Raw genomic sequence first — 16,152 nt, 5'->3', positions numbered from 1 at the left:
CTGGGGACTGAGCCTGTAATCCGGGTATGTGCTCTTGACCGGAATCAAACCCGGGACCCTTGAGTCCGCAGGTCGACGCTCTATCCATGGAGCCAAACCATCCAGGGCAAGAAGTCTTTTTAAAAAAGTATCATAAATATGGAGTCTGGGATGAAGTATTAGGTTTATTCCAGGAGCCAATCAATTAGTGAGTGTTGGTGAGATATGGGTCATTGTTCTTTAGGCAATTTTCTCATTCAGGAAGGAACACGGCTCAGCTGCTACTTGTCATTCTCAGGAATCTTCCTGGCTTGGGGACTCTGAATTTGTGCCCTTCTCACTCCTTGTCATGATGAGGCTCGGGCCCCAGACTCAGTGAAGCCTCCTCTTGGCTCACACAGGAGATGTTGTTCATTAGCGTTCTCTGTGGCCAGCCTTGCGTTCTCCACAAACGATTTTGCTTCACAGGGTCCAGGCCCTAGAACATACATACACTGAGATTTTGCTCAAAATTTTCCCAAATGTAGGCAATGTTGGAAGGTGGAAGAGCAGTGTGTGTGTGTGTGTGTGTGTGTGTGTGTGTGTGTGTGTGTGTAGAGAGAGAGGGACCTAGTATGACTAACACTCATTTTGTCCCACTGCAGTGAACATAGTCCATGAAGTTCCTGAAGGTAGCACATGTTCAGAGAATGAGGCCAAGCAGACTATTATCCTTTAGCAAATGCTGAGGCTGCTGTCCCAAACTCCAATCCATGTGCTGCCCTGTAAGGAGCTGGTGGTTCCAAACACTGCCCTGTGTACAGGCTACGTCACAGCTACCCAGAACCACAATGCTAGAGATGGCTGCTTGCCTCTGTCTTCCCATTTTTTCGCATTCGTAGCTTTAGGCTAGATCCTGAGAGTCTATATTTTTCTAAATTGCTACTAACAGTTCTGAAATAGAGCCAGGTTTACACAGTGTTGAACTTGACCTTGCCATATGGGATTCCCGTTTGTAGGGAAAAGCCAATCCAGTGTCCATCCCCATTTTCTTCAAACCTCCACACCAATCTGGGCCTCTGTTTCCTACCAACGTCCATGATGGAGCCAGACTGGGCCAGGCCTGGCAATGAGAAGAAGGAGGCACCAAGGAATCTTGTTCTTATGCCTACAGCATAGTTGGTCCAGCTCCAAGCCCTCTCCCAGGCTGGTTTCTTTACCGTACCTTTGGTGGAAGAGATCAGCAGGATAAGAAAAGGAACCCAGAGAGACCCCAAACAAGCATGACTGCCCACCTGAAGCTCAGACTTCAAATTCTCCTGTGCTTCACAAAGAAAGCGCACCTCCTGGCATTGTAGGCTAACGACATGCCCTGGAGTCTGACCCAGCCCAGCAGCACTTTCCTTACAGGGTGGGGTGAGAGAAGTTCAACATTATGCTTCCCCCTGTTGATTTTTGGAAGAAACTTAAACTTCCATTAACACGCTAAAAGGATTTCAACCTGTCAGTTCACACCAGCATTCGTCAGGCAGTATTGCCCATGGAAAGCCCTTAACACCTTTCTATGAAGGGTTGACTGACCAGGATGTTTCCCATATCTGATAAGAAACTGACTTTATATGGGAAAGAGCCTACTTGGGCAGTGTGTACTAACGTACTTTTAGAAAAATTTTTACTACAGAGAACAATCAATAAATTATAGTACAGTGGCATTACTGGCTTTATTTCCATTGATGGTGGGATCAGTGTTGTTGGCTAGGACTATAAACAGGAAAATGCTTTTATAGGCAATTTTTAAATCAGCTATTTGAATGAAGGTTGCCTGATGATTAAAAGAAGGCATGGTTTATAGACCAAATATATCTAAAGAAACATTGTATTAATGCAAACTGGGCATACTCTTTCTCTCTGTTGTATTTCTGTCTAGAATGAAGATACCACGTTTCCTGTTGGGAAAAACATTGTCTATACCTGCAGGGAAGGATACTCTCTGGTTGGAGACCCTGTTGCCAGATGTGGAGATGACTTACAGTGGCTCACCGGGGAAAGGCGTTGTCAGAGTGAGTGGCCTTGGCCGTTGTATAAAATTTAAGAGGAGATAATAATGTGCAAGAGAATGAATCAAGATAATCGCTTACAGTGTGTGCCATGTCTTGACCTCCCTTTTCTGAAAGGCTCCTATGACCTGGTCTGAGTTTCAGGAGGGCCTTGAAAAAGACCTCAGCATTTTCTAGCGGATGGAGCTCCTGGTAGGTGTGGCGCATGTTGTGATTTTAACGTTTCCTGGATATATTGGAATTGGCCAGGAAGCTCAGATCTGGCTAAGACCATCAGGACATCCTGTGAAGTTCAATGACTAGGTGTGTACCACAATCAATCTACTTCCTTAGATGCTTTGGATCCTATTCTGTTCAGATATAGGAATCTTGTCACCTTAACATTACTCTGGCCTCCATCTCAGTTGTGCTGCCGTATAAGTTTGCTCTCAGATGCACAGACATAGGGTAGGGTTATAATTTTTCTATATCAGTTGGTCTGTGCAAAGCAAGGAACACTGTAGTGAGCACGTGCACATTTTTTCTCTTGGGTAAATAGTGCAATTTCTGATTTAAATTTAAAATATAGTGCAATTTCTGGTCACATCTTCCATGTGATCATACAATTTACATCCCTACCAGAATCTGAGAAGTTATGGTTGCTCTGTATCGTCACCCACACTTGATAGCATTTATCCTTAAATTCTTTTTAGCTATACTGGCATACAGTGATATCTTATTTTTTAACTTGTATTTTTAAATATTTTTTTCCCTGAGGCATAGTGATGTTAAGCCTGTTTCACATGTTTATTGGCCATTTGGATATCCTCTTTGGTGAAGGGGCTGTCTAATCTTTTGTCCATTTTTTAAGATTTGTCTGTCTTTTTCTTATTGGTGTGTAGGACCTCTCATTTCTGTCTGTCTCTTTCTCTGTCTGTCTCTCTGTGAAGTCCTTGAGCAGAAATTACTGAAAAGGAATATGAACATTCCTTAGCTAGGAGTAATAAAGCCCCAAATTGATTCTATGAAAAGATTAATCCAATACTTATGCTTAAAGAGCTTCTTTTCCTTTATTGTGAGTTTACTGGTGAAAAACCACCCCAGTCTTTGTTCATCTTAAAATGCCTTCATTTTATCTTCATTTTTTGAAGGATATTTTTATTGGGTAAGGAATTATAAGTTAGCACTTATTTTCTTTAAACCCTTTGAAGATTTCATTACATTGCCTCTAACTTCACTGTTTTCTAGTGATGTCAGTTCTTAAACTTACTGTTTCTCCTTTGAAATCATATCTTTTCTGTGTGTCTGCTTTTAAGATTTTTTGTGTGTCTTTGTTTTTCTGAAGCAACTCTGCTCCCATGTGCTTTGGTGTGATTTTCTTTGTCTCATGCTGGATGATACTCAAAGCAGTTCTTGAACCTGTGCTATAATGTTCTCTGACAATTTTAGACAATTCTTGACCATGTGTCCTAAAATATTGCCTCTGTCCCAGTCTTGCTCATCTCTCCTCTTGAGACACAAATGATACATTTTTAGACTATCTATATTATGTATGTTATTTTCTTTGTTTTATATCATTTTCCCTCTCCCTGTTTCATTCTAAATATTTTCTATTGACCTATCTTAGAGTTAGTTAATTCTTTGTACAGTTATATATTAGGTGCTTTTAAGAGGTCTATTGAGTTCTTAGTTTTATTTTCCAATTCTAGATATTCCATTTATCTACTTTTTTATACTTTCTAATTCTCTGTTGAAATTATCCATATTGTAATTTATTCCCCCACTCCCAACATGATAATCATAGTTATTTCAAGGTCCAGGTTCGTTAATCCCCTTATCTGGATCTGCTGTGGGTTTGCTTCTATAGTCTTTTAAAATTTGGTCAAATCTTATTTATTTATTTATAAGAGAAAGTTTACTTAGAAATTTACAGAGGTAGGAAAGTGAGCCAGCTGGGCATGGAATCAGGAGACAAGTTATACAGGAAAAGGAAGGACCCCTGGAGCTCAGGAGGGGAAGGCAAAGGGAAAGGGGAAAAGTGGGTGTGCTCCCAGGAGGGAGAGCCAGTTGGGAATTCTTATCATTTTAAATGTTAAATGAGTTTTGATTGAATGCCAGACTTTATGTGTGAAAATTAGAGAAACGACTTGAGGCTCTGGACGATGTTATCTTCCTGGAGAGAAGATTCAGTTCTGTGTCTGGCAAGCAGTGAGGCTGGTTCATGCCCAGTTTACCTTTGTTCCTAGTGCGTGGCCATTAATCAATGGATCCCAGTGGAAATTTTGACATGGAATTTCTACTTAGGTCCCTTCTTTTCAGCAGGACTGGACTCTAGTTTCTGCTCTCCTAGCCTTGTAAGACCGCCAAAAACTCCAGTTGTTGAATCATTGCCTTCATGTCTGTCTCCCAGCCTCTGAGCTGCAGCTTTCTCCTCAGTTTACTAGCAGCCTTTCAACATTTTTCCCCCACCAAGTTTACAAATACCTCAAGGAGAAAGCATTATCAAATGTTGTAACCAATTAGTCTTCCTTTCTCTCTGCAATCTTAGGCCTTCAAAACCTGACTCAACTTGTATCCCCAGCAACACACAACATTCTTGGCAAAATAGAGGCACCCAATAGATGCTGTTTTGAATGAATGAATAAATGGATTTTCTGATGAAAATGGTGCAGAAATAGAGCAGTAGTTTGTAGACTATTGTCCAAGGTCCATTAGAGAGCTTGCCAAAAATTTTTTAAAAATTGTGAAATCTGACTTGCTTTCCATAAAAATGTATGCTTCTCATTTTTCTCTTTGCTGCTTTTTTTAAGTAGGAAGTTTGAACTAATAAACATAATCAAGCAAGAAAAAATAGAGATTGGAAACCAAATAACATTTAACACTTTTATGGTTGCAAGGTTAAAGGCAGTTTTTTAAAAATTTCAGCTAGTAAAATATGCAACTGGATAGATGCTAATGACACACAAATAAACACAGTTCCTGGGGAAGTTCTACCAGACTGGAGAGATATGTGGCGGCTGTGAAAAATTGGGTTTGGACAGCAGGCTGGACTTTAGGTCTCTATTTATAAGGCTCATGTATTTTAAGTCTTTCATTGGTCAATTACATGTGGGGCCTGGTGGGACATGTCTTTGTGGGCACCCTAAGAGTGAGCTCACAACTTCTTTCTTGTCTTCCAAGGTGAAAAAGCAGAGCAAGTACAACAGTAGCATTCAAGGAGGTCATGTTTATACAAAGATGGTTTAGGAAATCAATGACCCTTGTATTATGCTCTTCTTCTTTTTTTAATCTTTAGGAATTGTCTGTGTTCTACCAACACTGATGGATGGCATACAGAGTCATCCCCAGAAACCTTCCTACGCAATTGGCGATAAGGTGACCTTTTCCTGTTCGCGTGGCATGTCACTAGAAGGTCCTTCAACATTTATCTGTGGATCCAGCCTTAAGTGGAGTCCTGAGATAAAGGATGTCCATTGTGTCCATAGAGGTGAGCAGTCCCAGGTCGGTTCAAGGACACCTGCACCCAAGCGTGTGACAGTCGTTGTGGCAGTCCTTTGTGGCCTTGAATCACCATAATTGTCGAATCATTGCCTTCGCCTCTGCCTGTCATGAGAAGGCAGTCAGTTCATAGAGCAAATAGCAGACTTTTTTACATGGCACAGATAGACTCATGGAGTGCAAAGGAAGGCAAGAATAGCCCTGGTGATTCTTAAATTTGAACTGAAATCCTTTATATCAAGCTTTGTATCACTTAGAGTGCCAAGGAAAAATATTTTTAAAAGCTTATTTCTGGTTTCCTCCTGATTTTTAAATGTACTTTTATGAAATCCAAAGTTGAGATAATAAGTTATATAACATTTTGTGTGTTTTATTTATAGGCTTTCCGAGAATTTATTAGTATTATTGAAATAGAAAAGTTAAAAGCATTTTACAAAGCAGAGATCATTGAAGAAAACGTGTTGTGGTTTGCAAAGTTGTTCTTAATAGTGTAAAACCAAAAGTCTAGTATTTTGAACATTAGGCAAATTAAAATGGTTTTTTAAAGAAGTTAACAGAGGAAGAGATTTAGAAAGCCAAACTATTTCTTTTTTAGAGATATTTAAGATGAGATGGATTTGTTTTTAAAATAACCTCTTATTTCTTGTTTGCATTTTTTAAATTAATAAAAAATGTGTTTGGAATAATTAAATACAGAAAAGAAGAAACACTATTTTGCATTCCATTTTATATGGTATTCTTATTTCCCTAGTGTATGATTTTGATCTCAGTGCTGAAATTTGTCTTTGCCAGTGAGAATGAAGTACTAGATTCCATGAGTGACACTATTAGGTGGCTTACGTGGTCACAACGACAAAGAGCCCCCTGCATGGAGCCCCCTGTGACTGATGCAGCCAGGGGCTGTGGTGCTAAGTAGATCAGAGATGACAGGACAGCAGGGCAGCCTGTCTAATGGATGCCCACTCCTCAGCTACCACCTGCTCTTTGGCTGCCAAAGGCCCTTATCAGAGACAAGTTTTTTTTAAAAAAACATATTTTTATTGATTTCAGAGAGAGGAAGGGAGAGGGAGAGAGAAAGAGAGAAAGATCTAAGATGTAAGGGAATCATTGATTGGCTGCCTCCTGCATGCCCTCTACTGGGGATTGAGCCTGCAACTGAAGTACGTGCCCTTGATAGGAATTGAATCCAGCACCCTTTGTCTGCAGGCCGACGCTCTATCCACTGAGCCAAACTGGGTAGGGCTGTTTTTTTCCTTATATGCACTGAAGCAGAAATACGAATTTATTTGGGTATTGGACCTGTGCAATAGACCGGTGATTCTAAAGTTAAATAGAACAATGTAGGGTTGATGAGATTGCTCCTTCATTCCAAAGGAGGTTATATACTTGTCTTTCTCAAATGTCTGCTTCAGCCCTGTTATAGCACAATTTGGTATGAAATTTGTCCCACTCAGTAGCAAATTCTATTGAAGTTTGAATGAAGGATGTTTTTCAGACCTGCATGTTTTGGGGAAGATGTTAATAACAATAATAACTACCCTTAAAATAAGCCCATAATAAGTAAAACATTCCAGGATTGTCAACCTCCAAAGTTAATGTTTATTTTAATTTTTATTCATTTCAGAATAAAATAAAGGGAGAGAGAGAAAGATAGAAACATCAATGATAAGAAAGAATCACTGATTGGCTGCCTCCTGCACACCCCACACTGGGGATCAAGATCACTATCTGGGCATGTGCCCTGACCAGGAATCAAACCTGGCCATAGGTCAGTGCTCATCCACTGAGCCACACCGGCTGGGCCAAAGTTAATATTTTAAAATACCTGCTGAATCCATACTTAGTTTTTATTATTGTGGTAAACTATACATACCATAAAATTTACTATTTTAACCATTTTAAAATATGTACAGTTCAGTGGCATTGAGTTCATTCCCTTTATTGTTGAAACCATCACCACCAACCATCTCCAGAACTTTTTCATCCTCCAAACGGAAACTCTGTACCTATTAAACACTAAACCCTTACTCCCTACCCAGTCAGGGTTTAGTCTTGATGTGGAGATAATCTGGTTTTAAAATAGTAAAGGTACATACTCTACGTGAGTCCTGAGAGCATGTTTATTTGGTTAATTGAGCTACAAAGAAAACAAAGTTATGCTCTTTTTAAATGCAAAAGTTTTGGTCTAGGTAATTCTATAAGTAATTTTCACAAGGACATTATAATAACTTTTAGAAAATATTTAAAATCTAAAATTTCATCCTTAAGAATGATTACCAAATGATGTTCTAATCAAAATGCAGAAATAATTTACATGACTTTAGCACTGAACTTTAGTTTTGATACATTTAGATGAGAGTTTCTCAACCCCAACACGATTGGAATTATGGGCCTGGTAATTCTTTGTTGTGGGAACCTGTCCTATACATTGTGAAGTAATTACCAGAATCCCTGATCTCTACCCGCTAGATGTCTGTAGCGTCCTTTAGTGTAACAACCTAAAATGTCCCCAGACCACTCTGTGGGCTGTGTCTGTGACGAATTTGCACACCACCCTTGAGCAGGGCCTATGCCGATCTTCCTTGTATTGTTCCTATTTTAGTATTTGTGCTGCCAATGTGAGCCTTGAACACCAACTTCTTGATAAAAAGCAGCCTGCTCTACTGGCCTTGGATTCAGACAAGCATGGACTTGAATCCTGGCCTGGCCAACCTGTTAAATCTGTGAACTGGAACCAACTTCATAACTTCTCTGACCTTTACTATCCTCATGTCTTCAATGGGCATTTGTTAGGGAGGGTTAAATATCGCAATGTATAAGAAGTGCATAGCTGATAGTAAATGCTCAAGAAACGATAGCTGCTGGGACCAATGACGCTATTCGTAGGGTGCTCCGAGGAATGTTCTATCCCTTGTAAAATGCTTTCCAGCTTTATATTTTTACTGTGCCAATGTATTGAGAACATTATAGAGCCAGTTTCACCCTGAAAATAATACGTTGTTCATCATGAAGGAGCTCTTCTCCCAACGACCGCGTCTCTCATATCTCTTGCTTTTTAGAATCCCCTGTGACACAGGCAGTGCCTCAGTGTCAGCCCTGGGAGAAAGTGAAGAATTCAAGATGTGTTTGTAAATTGCCCTACGAATGTCGGTAAGCCCTGTCTTTGCTCACGTCTCTGTTTTATTTTACGCAAGATAGAGAAAATGATCTCTTAGGTGCTGGTCTCTGTGAGGTGGAAGGTGCTGCTGACCGAGGGCTAAGGCTCTGTGCCTTTTCATCTGTCCATCTGCTGCCTGTTACTTGCCTGGCGAGTTGTCACCTGGGCTGACAACCGGGGCATCAGCAGTGCTCTCACCTGGCTAGCGAGGCTGAAGGACTACTTGTTCTCTATAAAACGGTGCAACACGACAAACTGTCACCTGAGCGTTTCGAATTTGAGAGGATTAGGACTGAAATCCTCCTGAGACATAAACTCTCCAAGCAATGCCGGCAGGGAAAAAAGCAGCTGCTTTTCTGATTCTGGAAATGTCTGTCTCTAGATGGCTTTATAAGATGCCACCTAACTGGCCCTAGCTGGTTAGGTGGGTAGAGAGTTGGCCTGTGGACCAAAGGGTCCCAGGTTCGATTCCGGTCAAGGGCAAGTACCTCAGTTGTAGGCTCCTCTCTGGCCCGGGGCCCTTGCAGAAGGCAACTAATCGATGTGTTTCTCTCACATCAATGTTTCTCTCTGTCTTTCCCTCTCTCTTTCATTCTCCCTAAAAATGAATGGAAAAATACCCTTGGGTGAGGATTAACAAAACAAAACAAAACAAAACAAAAGATGCCACCCAGCTGGAAACCAGCCCATTGTAGGAGGAGACCTGAAGGAGTTGCTAGATGTCTGTGCCATGGTCCTAGTCAGGCTCAGATGGCAGGATTAAGTGAGGACAGAGAAGGTTTACTTTGATTCACTGTCATCGTCTTTCCAAATGAACTGAAGTGTGGGAGAGGAAAGGACATTGCAAGCCACAGGGCAGGGTCCTGGTGGGTCACAGCTCGGGGATATCTCCGTGCCCAAGCCTGGAGGATCAAGAGAGGAGCATTTAGGAGAGCCTAGAGGCAGAGGGAGGTGTGGAGATGGCATCTGAGGAAGGACCTCAGAAATCCCCCAGGAGGGCGTCAGGGGATCTGCACTCTGTTCCCCTTCCAGTGTCCTGCCATCGCTCCTCATTGATGAAAAGCCCCCAAAGCTAGAGGACAAGGACGTCTGTGGATGTGTCTTACCCGTCAGTCCTCCAGGCAGGGCGGAGAAGAGAAAGAGTGACTCTGAAGAGGCACGTGGGAGATAGCCAAGCCCTGGACTTACTCAGAACCCGCATCTACTGGCCACTTGGCTTTCAGTTATTACCATCATCCAAGTGCACATCCAACTCCATGAATTCCTGCAGCGGGTAGTGTGGTCGTGGTGGCACCTTGCAGGAAGGAACTTCTCCCGGGAAGGAGAACGCAGTGAAATAGTGTGGATGGCAACGGTGTTTGGGCCCCGGATATTCTGACGGGGCTGTTATTCCCTATCAATCATCCTTTGATTCACTTTCATTGTCTTTCCAAATTCCCCGATTCTTTCCTTTATCAGCAGCCTGCTGCTTATAGACGTGGTGTGTGTGAGATTGCAAATCAGATCCCGACACAAGATGGCCTCGTAGAGTCTCTGCCTCTGAAGCTGTTCTGAGTAGTTCTATTTAAAGTCTGAAGAAGCAGATAAAGAGATACACCAGGATTTGTTTTCCCGGTGCAAACAACTCCAAGTAAACTTACTACTTGGTCAGAGAAGAAAATATTAGAACTAAATGTAAATACATGTGAAGATAGACTTGGTCTGCTGTACAAAAATGCTTTGCTATCCCAGGTTTCACTACAGCAAAGCCTTCCTTACCCATCAACATTCAGATATGTGCTTGTTTATTATTTTATTTTTTATTTCTTTACATTTTTATTGATTTCAGAAAGAAAGGGAGCGGGAGAGTGAGGTAGAAACATCAATGATGAGAGAAAATCCTGGATTGACTGCCTCCTGCACGCCCCACACTGGGGATTGAGCCCGCAATCTGGGCATGTGCCCTGACTGGGAATCGAACTGTGATCTCCTGGTTCATAGGTCAATGCTCAACCACTGAGCCACACTGGCCGGGTGAGATGTGCTTGTTTATATTTCTCCCAAGCGACATTTCTCCCAAGTTGGGTCTCATCATTTCGACACCAATGCTTAAGGAAAAAAGAACAATTACTTATGGAAATATTTCTAAAGTATTTTGTAAACATAGACACTAACAATTAGCAATGAAACAGTTTCATCTCCCCAGAGGCTTCAGTCATCGGCTGTGAATGGAATTCTCAGGGCTTCGGGGCTGGGAGAGCGCGAGTGTCCTGCAGCCGGTGGTCCAGTCCCGCCAGAGCCTCTGGGCTGGATGTTGGCGTGCTCTCTGTCCCTCCCTGTGGTCAGACCCCCAGCTGTCCCAGCAGTGCTGCCTTCTCCTCTCATCTGCTGTCTCTGATGTGATCTAGGTGAAACTAGATCCACACTAGCTATCTAAGCTTCTAGAAGTTGTGAGCAAATAGAGAACAAAATATGTTCATTGAGAAGATCGGGGGGACTGGGCCCTGGTGAGGAGGGGGGTGCGAGTTTCCCTTCCATCTCTTTGCTGTGGGCGATGACACCCGAGACCCTGAGCTCAGAACCTCACCTGCCACTTCTCACCCTCCGCTTTTAAGAATGAAGAGCTGCTAAATGATATGACTTAAAAAAATCCGTTTCAGGTCCTCCTTGGGTGTATGTGCTCGGGACGAGAAAAACCAAAGGATACTGCCTCTGACCGTTTGCAAGGTGCATGCCCTCCACTGTCAGGGTAAAAGGTTCACCCTGATGGGCTCGGAGAGCTGCGCTCTGCCGGCCCCCGCCAAGAAGGCGTGCGGTGCGTGTCCACTGTGGGAGAAATGCGATGGTGAGGGCATTTCTCTTTTTTTCTTTTCTTTTCTTTTCTTTTCTTTTCTTTTCTTTTCTTTTCTTTTCTTTTCTTTTCTTTTCTTTTCTTTTCTTTTCTTTTCTTTTCTTTTCTTTTCTTTTCTTTTCTTTTCTCTTCTCTTCTCTCCTCTCCTCTCCTCTCCTCTCCTCTCCTCTCCTCTCCTCTCCTCTCCTCTCCTCCCCTCCCCTCCCCTCCCCTCCCCTCCCCTCCCCTCCCCTCCCCTCCCCTTGCTTCTTTTCTCTCCTCTCCTCTCCTCTCCTCTCCTCTCCTCTCCTCTCCTCTCCTCTCCTCTCCTCTCCTCTCCTCTCCTCTCCTCTCCTCTCCTCTCCTCTCCTCTCCTCTCCTCTCCTCTCTTTTCCTCTCTTCTCCTCTCCTCTCCTCTCCTCTCCTTTCCAAGAATACGGACGCTTCACGAATCTGGTACCTCTGGAGATGCCTGACTCGACACTTGGAGTGTAGGCCAGCCTCGGCACTTGGAGCACTCAGAGCCGCCTGCACAGCTTGTTTCTGCTTTGTGTGGGGGGTCTGCGGCCTTTGGTGCTGCATGCTCGCTCTCTCAGCGCCAGTTGAATTCTCTGGTTCTTTGTCTCTGTTTGACCCTTGCCTCCCAGTTCTTTGCTGAGGTCTCCTCATTTGGTTGGGGAGGTTGAAGTCAGAACCTACTGAGCTTCTGACTCCCCTGGATGGCCCCCTGGACTAGGACAGAGCCGGGCAGCTCTTGACTTGGGGGAACTGCCCCACGTGCTCCGGAGAGTAACAGCAAGCTTGGCACCAGTTTCCACACCTGCCTATTCTGAGCGGAGCAAACAGCCTGCCTTTCCTGGTCCCATGCTGTCCCAGGGGGTGGTGGGTTCCATCGCTGGAAGCAGGCGCTCCCATGGGACGCTGACCACCACATGGAGGGAACGCCCCGACTCGCCATCGCCACGACGTGCCCGTGAGCCCGTCTCGCTTCTTTTCCAGCCCAGAGCGGTGCGTGTGAATGCAGAGACGCCTCGGAGTGCCAGGAGGAAGGGAGCACGGTCTGTGTGGACGTGGACGGCGCCGAGCGGACGATGACCGAGTGCCAGGCCGGGGTCCTGAGGTGTGGAGGACAGAGCATCTCCGTCACCAGCATAGGGCCCTGCGAGGGGGGACCCCCGTAGAGGCCTGGCTGCTGTTGGCTTGCTCGGGATCAGCCACCGCTGTGGCTGCACTGAGACATCAGGTCACTGAGCACTTCAGACAGCGTCTCTCCGGTGGAGGCGCATTCTCTTTCACCCCTCCAGGGCCCCCTGCTCCCCTCGGCTCCCCGCCACCTACCTAAGCCAAACCCAACTCAGATCCTCGTTCTCTTCTTCCTAAAACATCAGTGAGGATGGAGAATAGCCATGCGCCTCTGCATGAGTGAACTGTATGTTCTTGGAAAAGTGGCTAACTTCCCTGGACCTTGACTTTCATTGGGAAAATTAGAGGGTTGCTCCCTTCAAGCCTATGATTCTTCCAAATCTGATGGGCCCGCCCAGGGGCCCCAACACACTCTGCAAATTGATTAGGAAACAGGAAGATTAGAGAGGCGGGCCTCCCCCGGTGAAACCGAATACAAAGGGGACCTTGAATGGGAAAAGGCAGGTGCGATCATTCCATCCCAAGAAGCACACCTGTGCTTCACCCTATTGGCTCATGTCGGGGTCCTTTCAGGACATTGAAACATGAATTGTCACCCCCAAGCCCAACATGCTTTATGCATGGGCACTTTCTGCCTTTTTGTCTGAGAACACACACAATTCAGTCTTCTTCGTTGGGGGGGGGGGCTTTTTTTAGTATGAGTCAAATACAAGACCTGCAATTTGCCCCTCTCACCCCTTTTCCTTGGTAGGAGGCATCAAGTTCATGCCTGTATGTTAAAGAGAATGGTTTTCTCTGATGTGGGTACACACCGAGATTTTTCAGGGGGCTTGTAGAGGTAGATCAATTTGAAGCATTGGCATTCAATTTATTCCTTATTCACTCTTTATCAAAACAAAACAAAAAGAAAACAGCTGTGGGAGATGAAATGAGTGGGCTTAAATGGAATTTAAAGTATGCTTTTTTATATGCAAATAATATTTCTGTATTTTTCTGATACTGATAAATACATTGCAACAAAACTTTAGTTAAAATGACAATGATTAAAATACTCATTGAAGATACCATCCTTTGGAAAATTTTGATCTGTATTATGTTTAACTTTAAAGAATATTCCCATAAAGAATGGTTAATGTGTTCTTTTAAAATATATTTTTATTTTTAAGCTACATTTTGAAGTATGATTGACATATAAAAAGCCGTGCATGCCCAGCTACTGTGGCTCAGCGTTTGAGCGTTGACCCAGGACCAAGAGGTCATCAATTCGATTCCTGGTCAGGGCACATTCCTGGGTTTCAGGCTCGGTCCTCGGTGTGTGTGTGTGTGTGTGTGTGTGTGTGTGTGTGTGTGTGTGCAGGAGGCAGATTATTGGTGATTCTCTCTCATCGATGTTTCTATCTCTCTATCCCTCTCTCCAAAAAAGAAAAAAAAATCAATAAAAGCATATAAAAAAATAAAAAGCCGTGCATGTGTAATGAATACCGCAACTTGATGAGTTTGGGGAGAAGCATACTCCCATCGAGGCCATAAATATATCCATCAGTTCCCAAAGTCTCCTCCTACTCCCATTATTATTATTGTAGGAAGACAATATAAGATCTTCCTTTTAGAAAAATTTAAGCATCCATTACAGTATTGTTAGCCAGCGGCAATAGCTTACACATGGCTACAGCTATGCTGTAGAGTGGATCTTTAGAACTTAATCATCTTACATAACTGACACTTGCTAAACTTGACCATCATTTCCCCATTTGTCCCTCTGAGCTCCTGGCAACCACCATTCTAACTTCTGCTTCTATCGGCTTGATTATTTTAAATTCCACATGTAAGTAAGATAATATAGGTGTTTTTTTCTGGTTTATTTCATTTAGCATAATGCCCTCCCAGTCCACCCATATTGTCACAAAGAAGGGTTTGCTTTTTCTTCTTTAAAAGAATTTATTGATTTTAGAGAGGAAGGGATAGGAGAGAGAGATAGAAACATCAAAGATGAGAGAGAATCATTGATTGTCTGCCTCCTGCACGCCCCTCAGTAGGGACCGAGCCAACAACCTGGGCACATACCCTGACCAGGAATTGAACTGTGACCGCTTGGTTCATAGTTCAATGCTCAACCACTGAGCAACACCGCTGGGCGGCTGGTGGTGGTGGTGGTGGTTGTTGTTGTTGTTCTTCTTCTCGCCCCCCACCCCTCCTCCTCCTCTTCCTTTTTCTTCTTTTACTTCTTCTCCTTTTGATTTAAAAGAATAGTTTATTGATTTTCAGAGAGAGAGAGGAAGGGAGAGGGAGAGAGTGAAGCATGAATGTGAGAGCACAACATAGATCAACTGCCTCCTGCACACCCCCACGAGAAGATTGGGCCCCTAGCCTGGGCAAGTGCCTTTGACTGGGAATCAAACTGGCAACCTCCCAGTGCTCAGGATGATGTTCCACCAACTGAGCCACATTGGCCAGGGCTTCCTCTTTTTCTTTTTAAAGGCTGCATAGCATTCCAGTGAATATCTATACCACATTTTCTTTATCCATTTATCCATGGCCAAACACTTGGGTTGTTTCTATATCTTGACTATTGTGAACAATGCTGCAATGAACATGAGGGTGCAGGTATCTCTTCAAGATCCCGATTTCAATTCCTTTGGATATACGCCCACAAGTGGGGGATTGCTGGATCATATGGTAGTTTTACTTATAACTTTTTGAGGAACCTCCATACAGTATTCCACAATGGCTGTACCCAGGTCTCACCCAGGTCCAGCTTTGTATACCAAATTTTCCTTGAGTGACAACTCAGATATAATATGTTCAAGTTACAGGGAGGTAGGTTTACATTGATTGAAAACAATAATATTCAGAAATGTTTAATTGAGGCCAACTACATTTGTTAGGGGTTATTGTAAAGTTAATTTCTGCCCTGGATAGGGGGATAGATTTGAAAATGCCAGACCCAGGTACAGATCTCAAAACAAAGAGTTGAACAAGTACTTCATTTGGTAGAAGAGAGATTAGTATTTTTCCAGTAATTTCTCATCTTTTCTTAAGCTAACTTGGAGTTAGGTGTCTACTACTTATGCTCCCCCACCCGTTTCTTAACTGAGACAGAGGACATAGTTGTCACTGTCAAATGCTACAGGAGAAAGAGGCCTGTAAAAAGGGAACTAGAAGATCTGACAGCTCAAGTTTGAGAAAGATGTTTCACACAGTCAGTGAAGGAGCAGTAAGGGATTAATGAGCAGTTGTTGGAGAAGGAGGGGAGCAGTGAATGAAGTTGTAGTGAAATGCTGTCTTGAAATATGTAATTTCATGCCTTTTTTTCCCCCTGAACATTCCTATATTTGTCCTTTCCTCTAGTTAGAGACATTCACAATCTATAATAATAAAAGCAAAATATGCTAATTAGGCTGGACGTCCTTCCAAATGTCCTTCTGGACGACCTTCCAGATGAAGCTGGGGCTATGAGGGAAGCCCAGGCCCTGGGTGCCTGCCGGTGGCTGGAGGGAAGCCAGTGCCAGCAGTTGGGGGAAGGAAGGCCTACTCTTACACAAATTTCGTGC

General features: G+C 43.4%; 1 protein-coding gene across 1 annotated transcript in view; it reads left to right on the top strand.

Moving 5' to 3' along the window:
* C7 (complement C7) overlaps nucleotides 1–14,042 on the top strand; it is a gene marked incomplete at its 5' end in the record, with an annotated part of 44,754 nt that extends 30,712 nt beyond the window's left edge. The window contains 5 exons of the mRNA XM_079798182.1: nucleotides 1,886–2,018; nucleotides 5,290–5,481; nucleotides 8,552–8,642; nucleotides 11,289–11,473; nucleotides 12,458–14,042. Of these exons, the coding sequence (XP_079654308.1) occupies nucleotides 1,886–2,018; nucleotides 5,290–5,481; nucleotides 8,552–8,642; nucleotides 11,289–11,473; nucleotides 12,458–12,639 (783 nt within the window). The 3' untranslated portion in view covers nucleotides 12,640–14,042. The remainder of the gene's footprint in view (nucleotides 1–1,885; nucleotides 2,019–5,289; nucleotides 5,482–8,551; nucleotides 8,643–11,288; nucleotides 11,474–12,457) is intronic.
* Nucleotides 14,043–16,152: the final 2,110 nt, after the last annotated feature.

The sequence above is a fragment of the Cnephaeus nilssonii genome (genome assembly GCF_951640355.1).
Source record: "Cnephaeus nilssonii genome assembly, chromosome: 2".
Classification (NCBI taxonomy): domain Eukaryota; kingdom Metazoa; phylum Chordata; class Mammalia; order Chiroptera; family Vespertilionidae; genus Cnephaeus; species Cnephaeus nilssonii.
The sequence above is the reverse complement of the archived record's forward strand: the minus strand, read 5'-3'. Positions and strand labels throughout refer to the sequence as shown.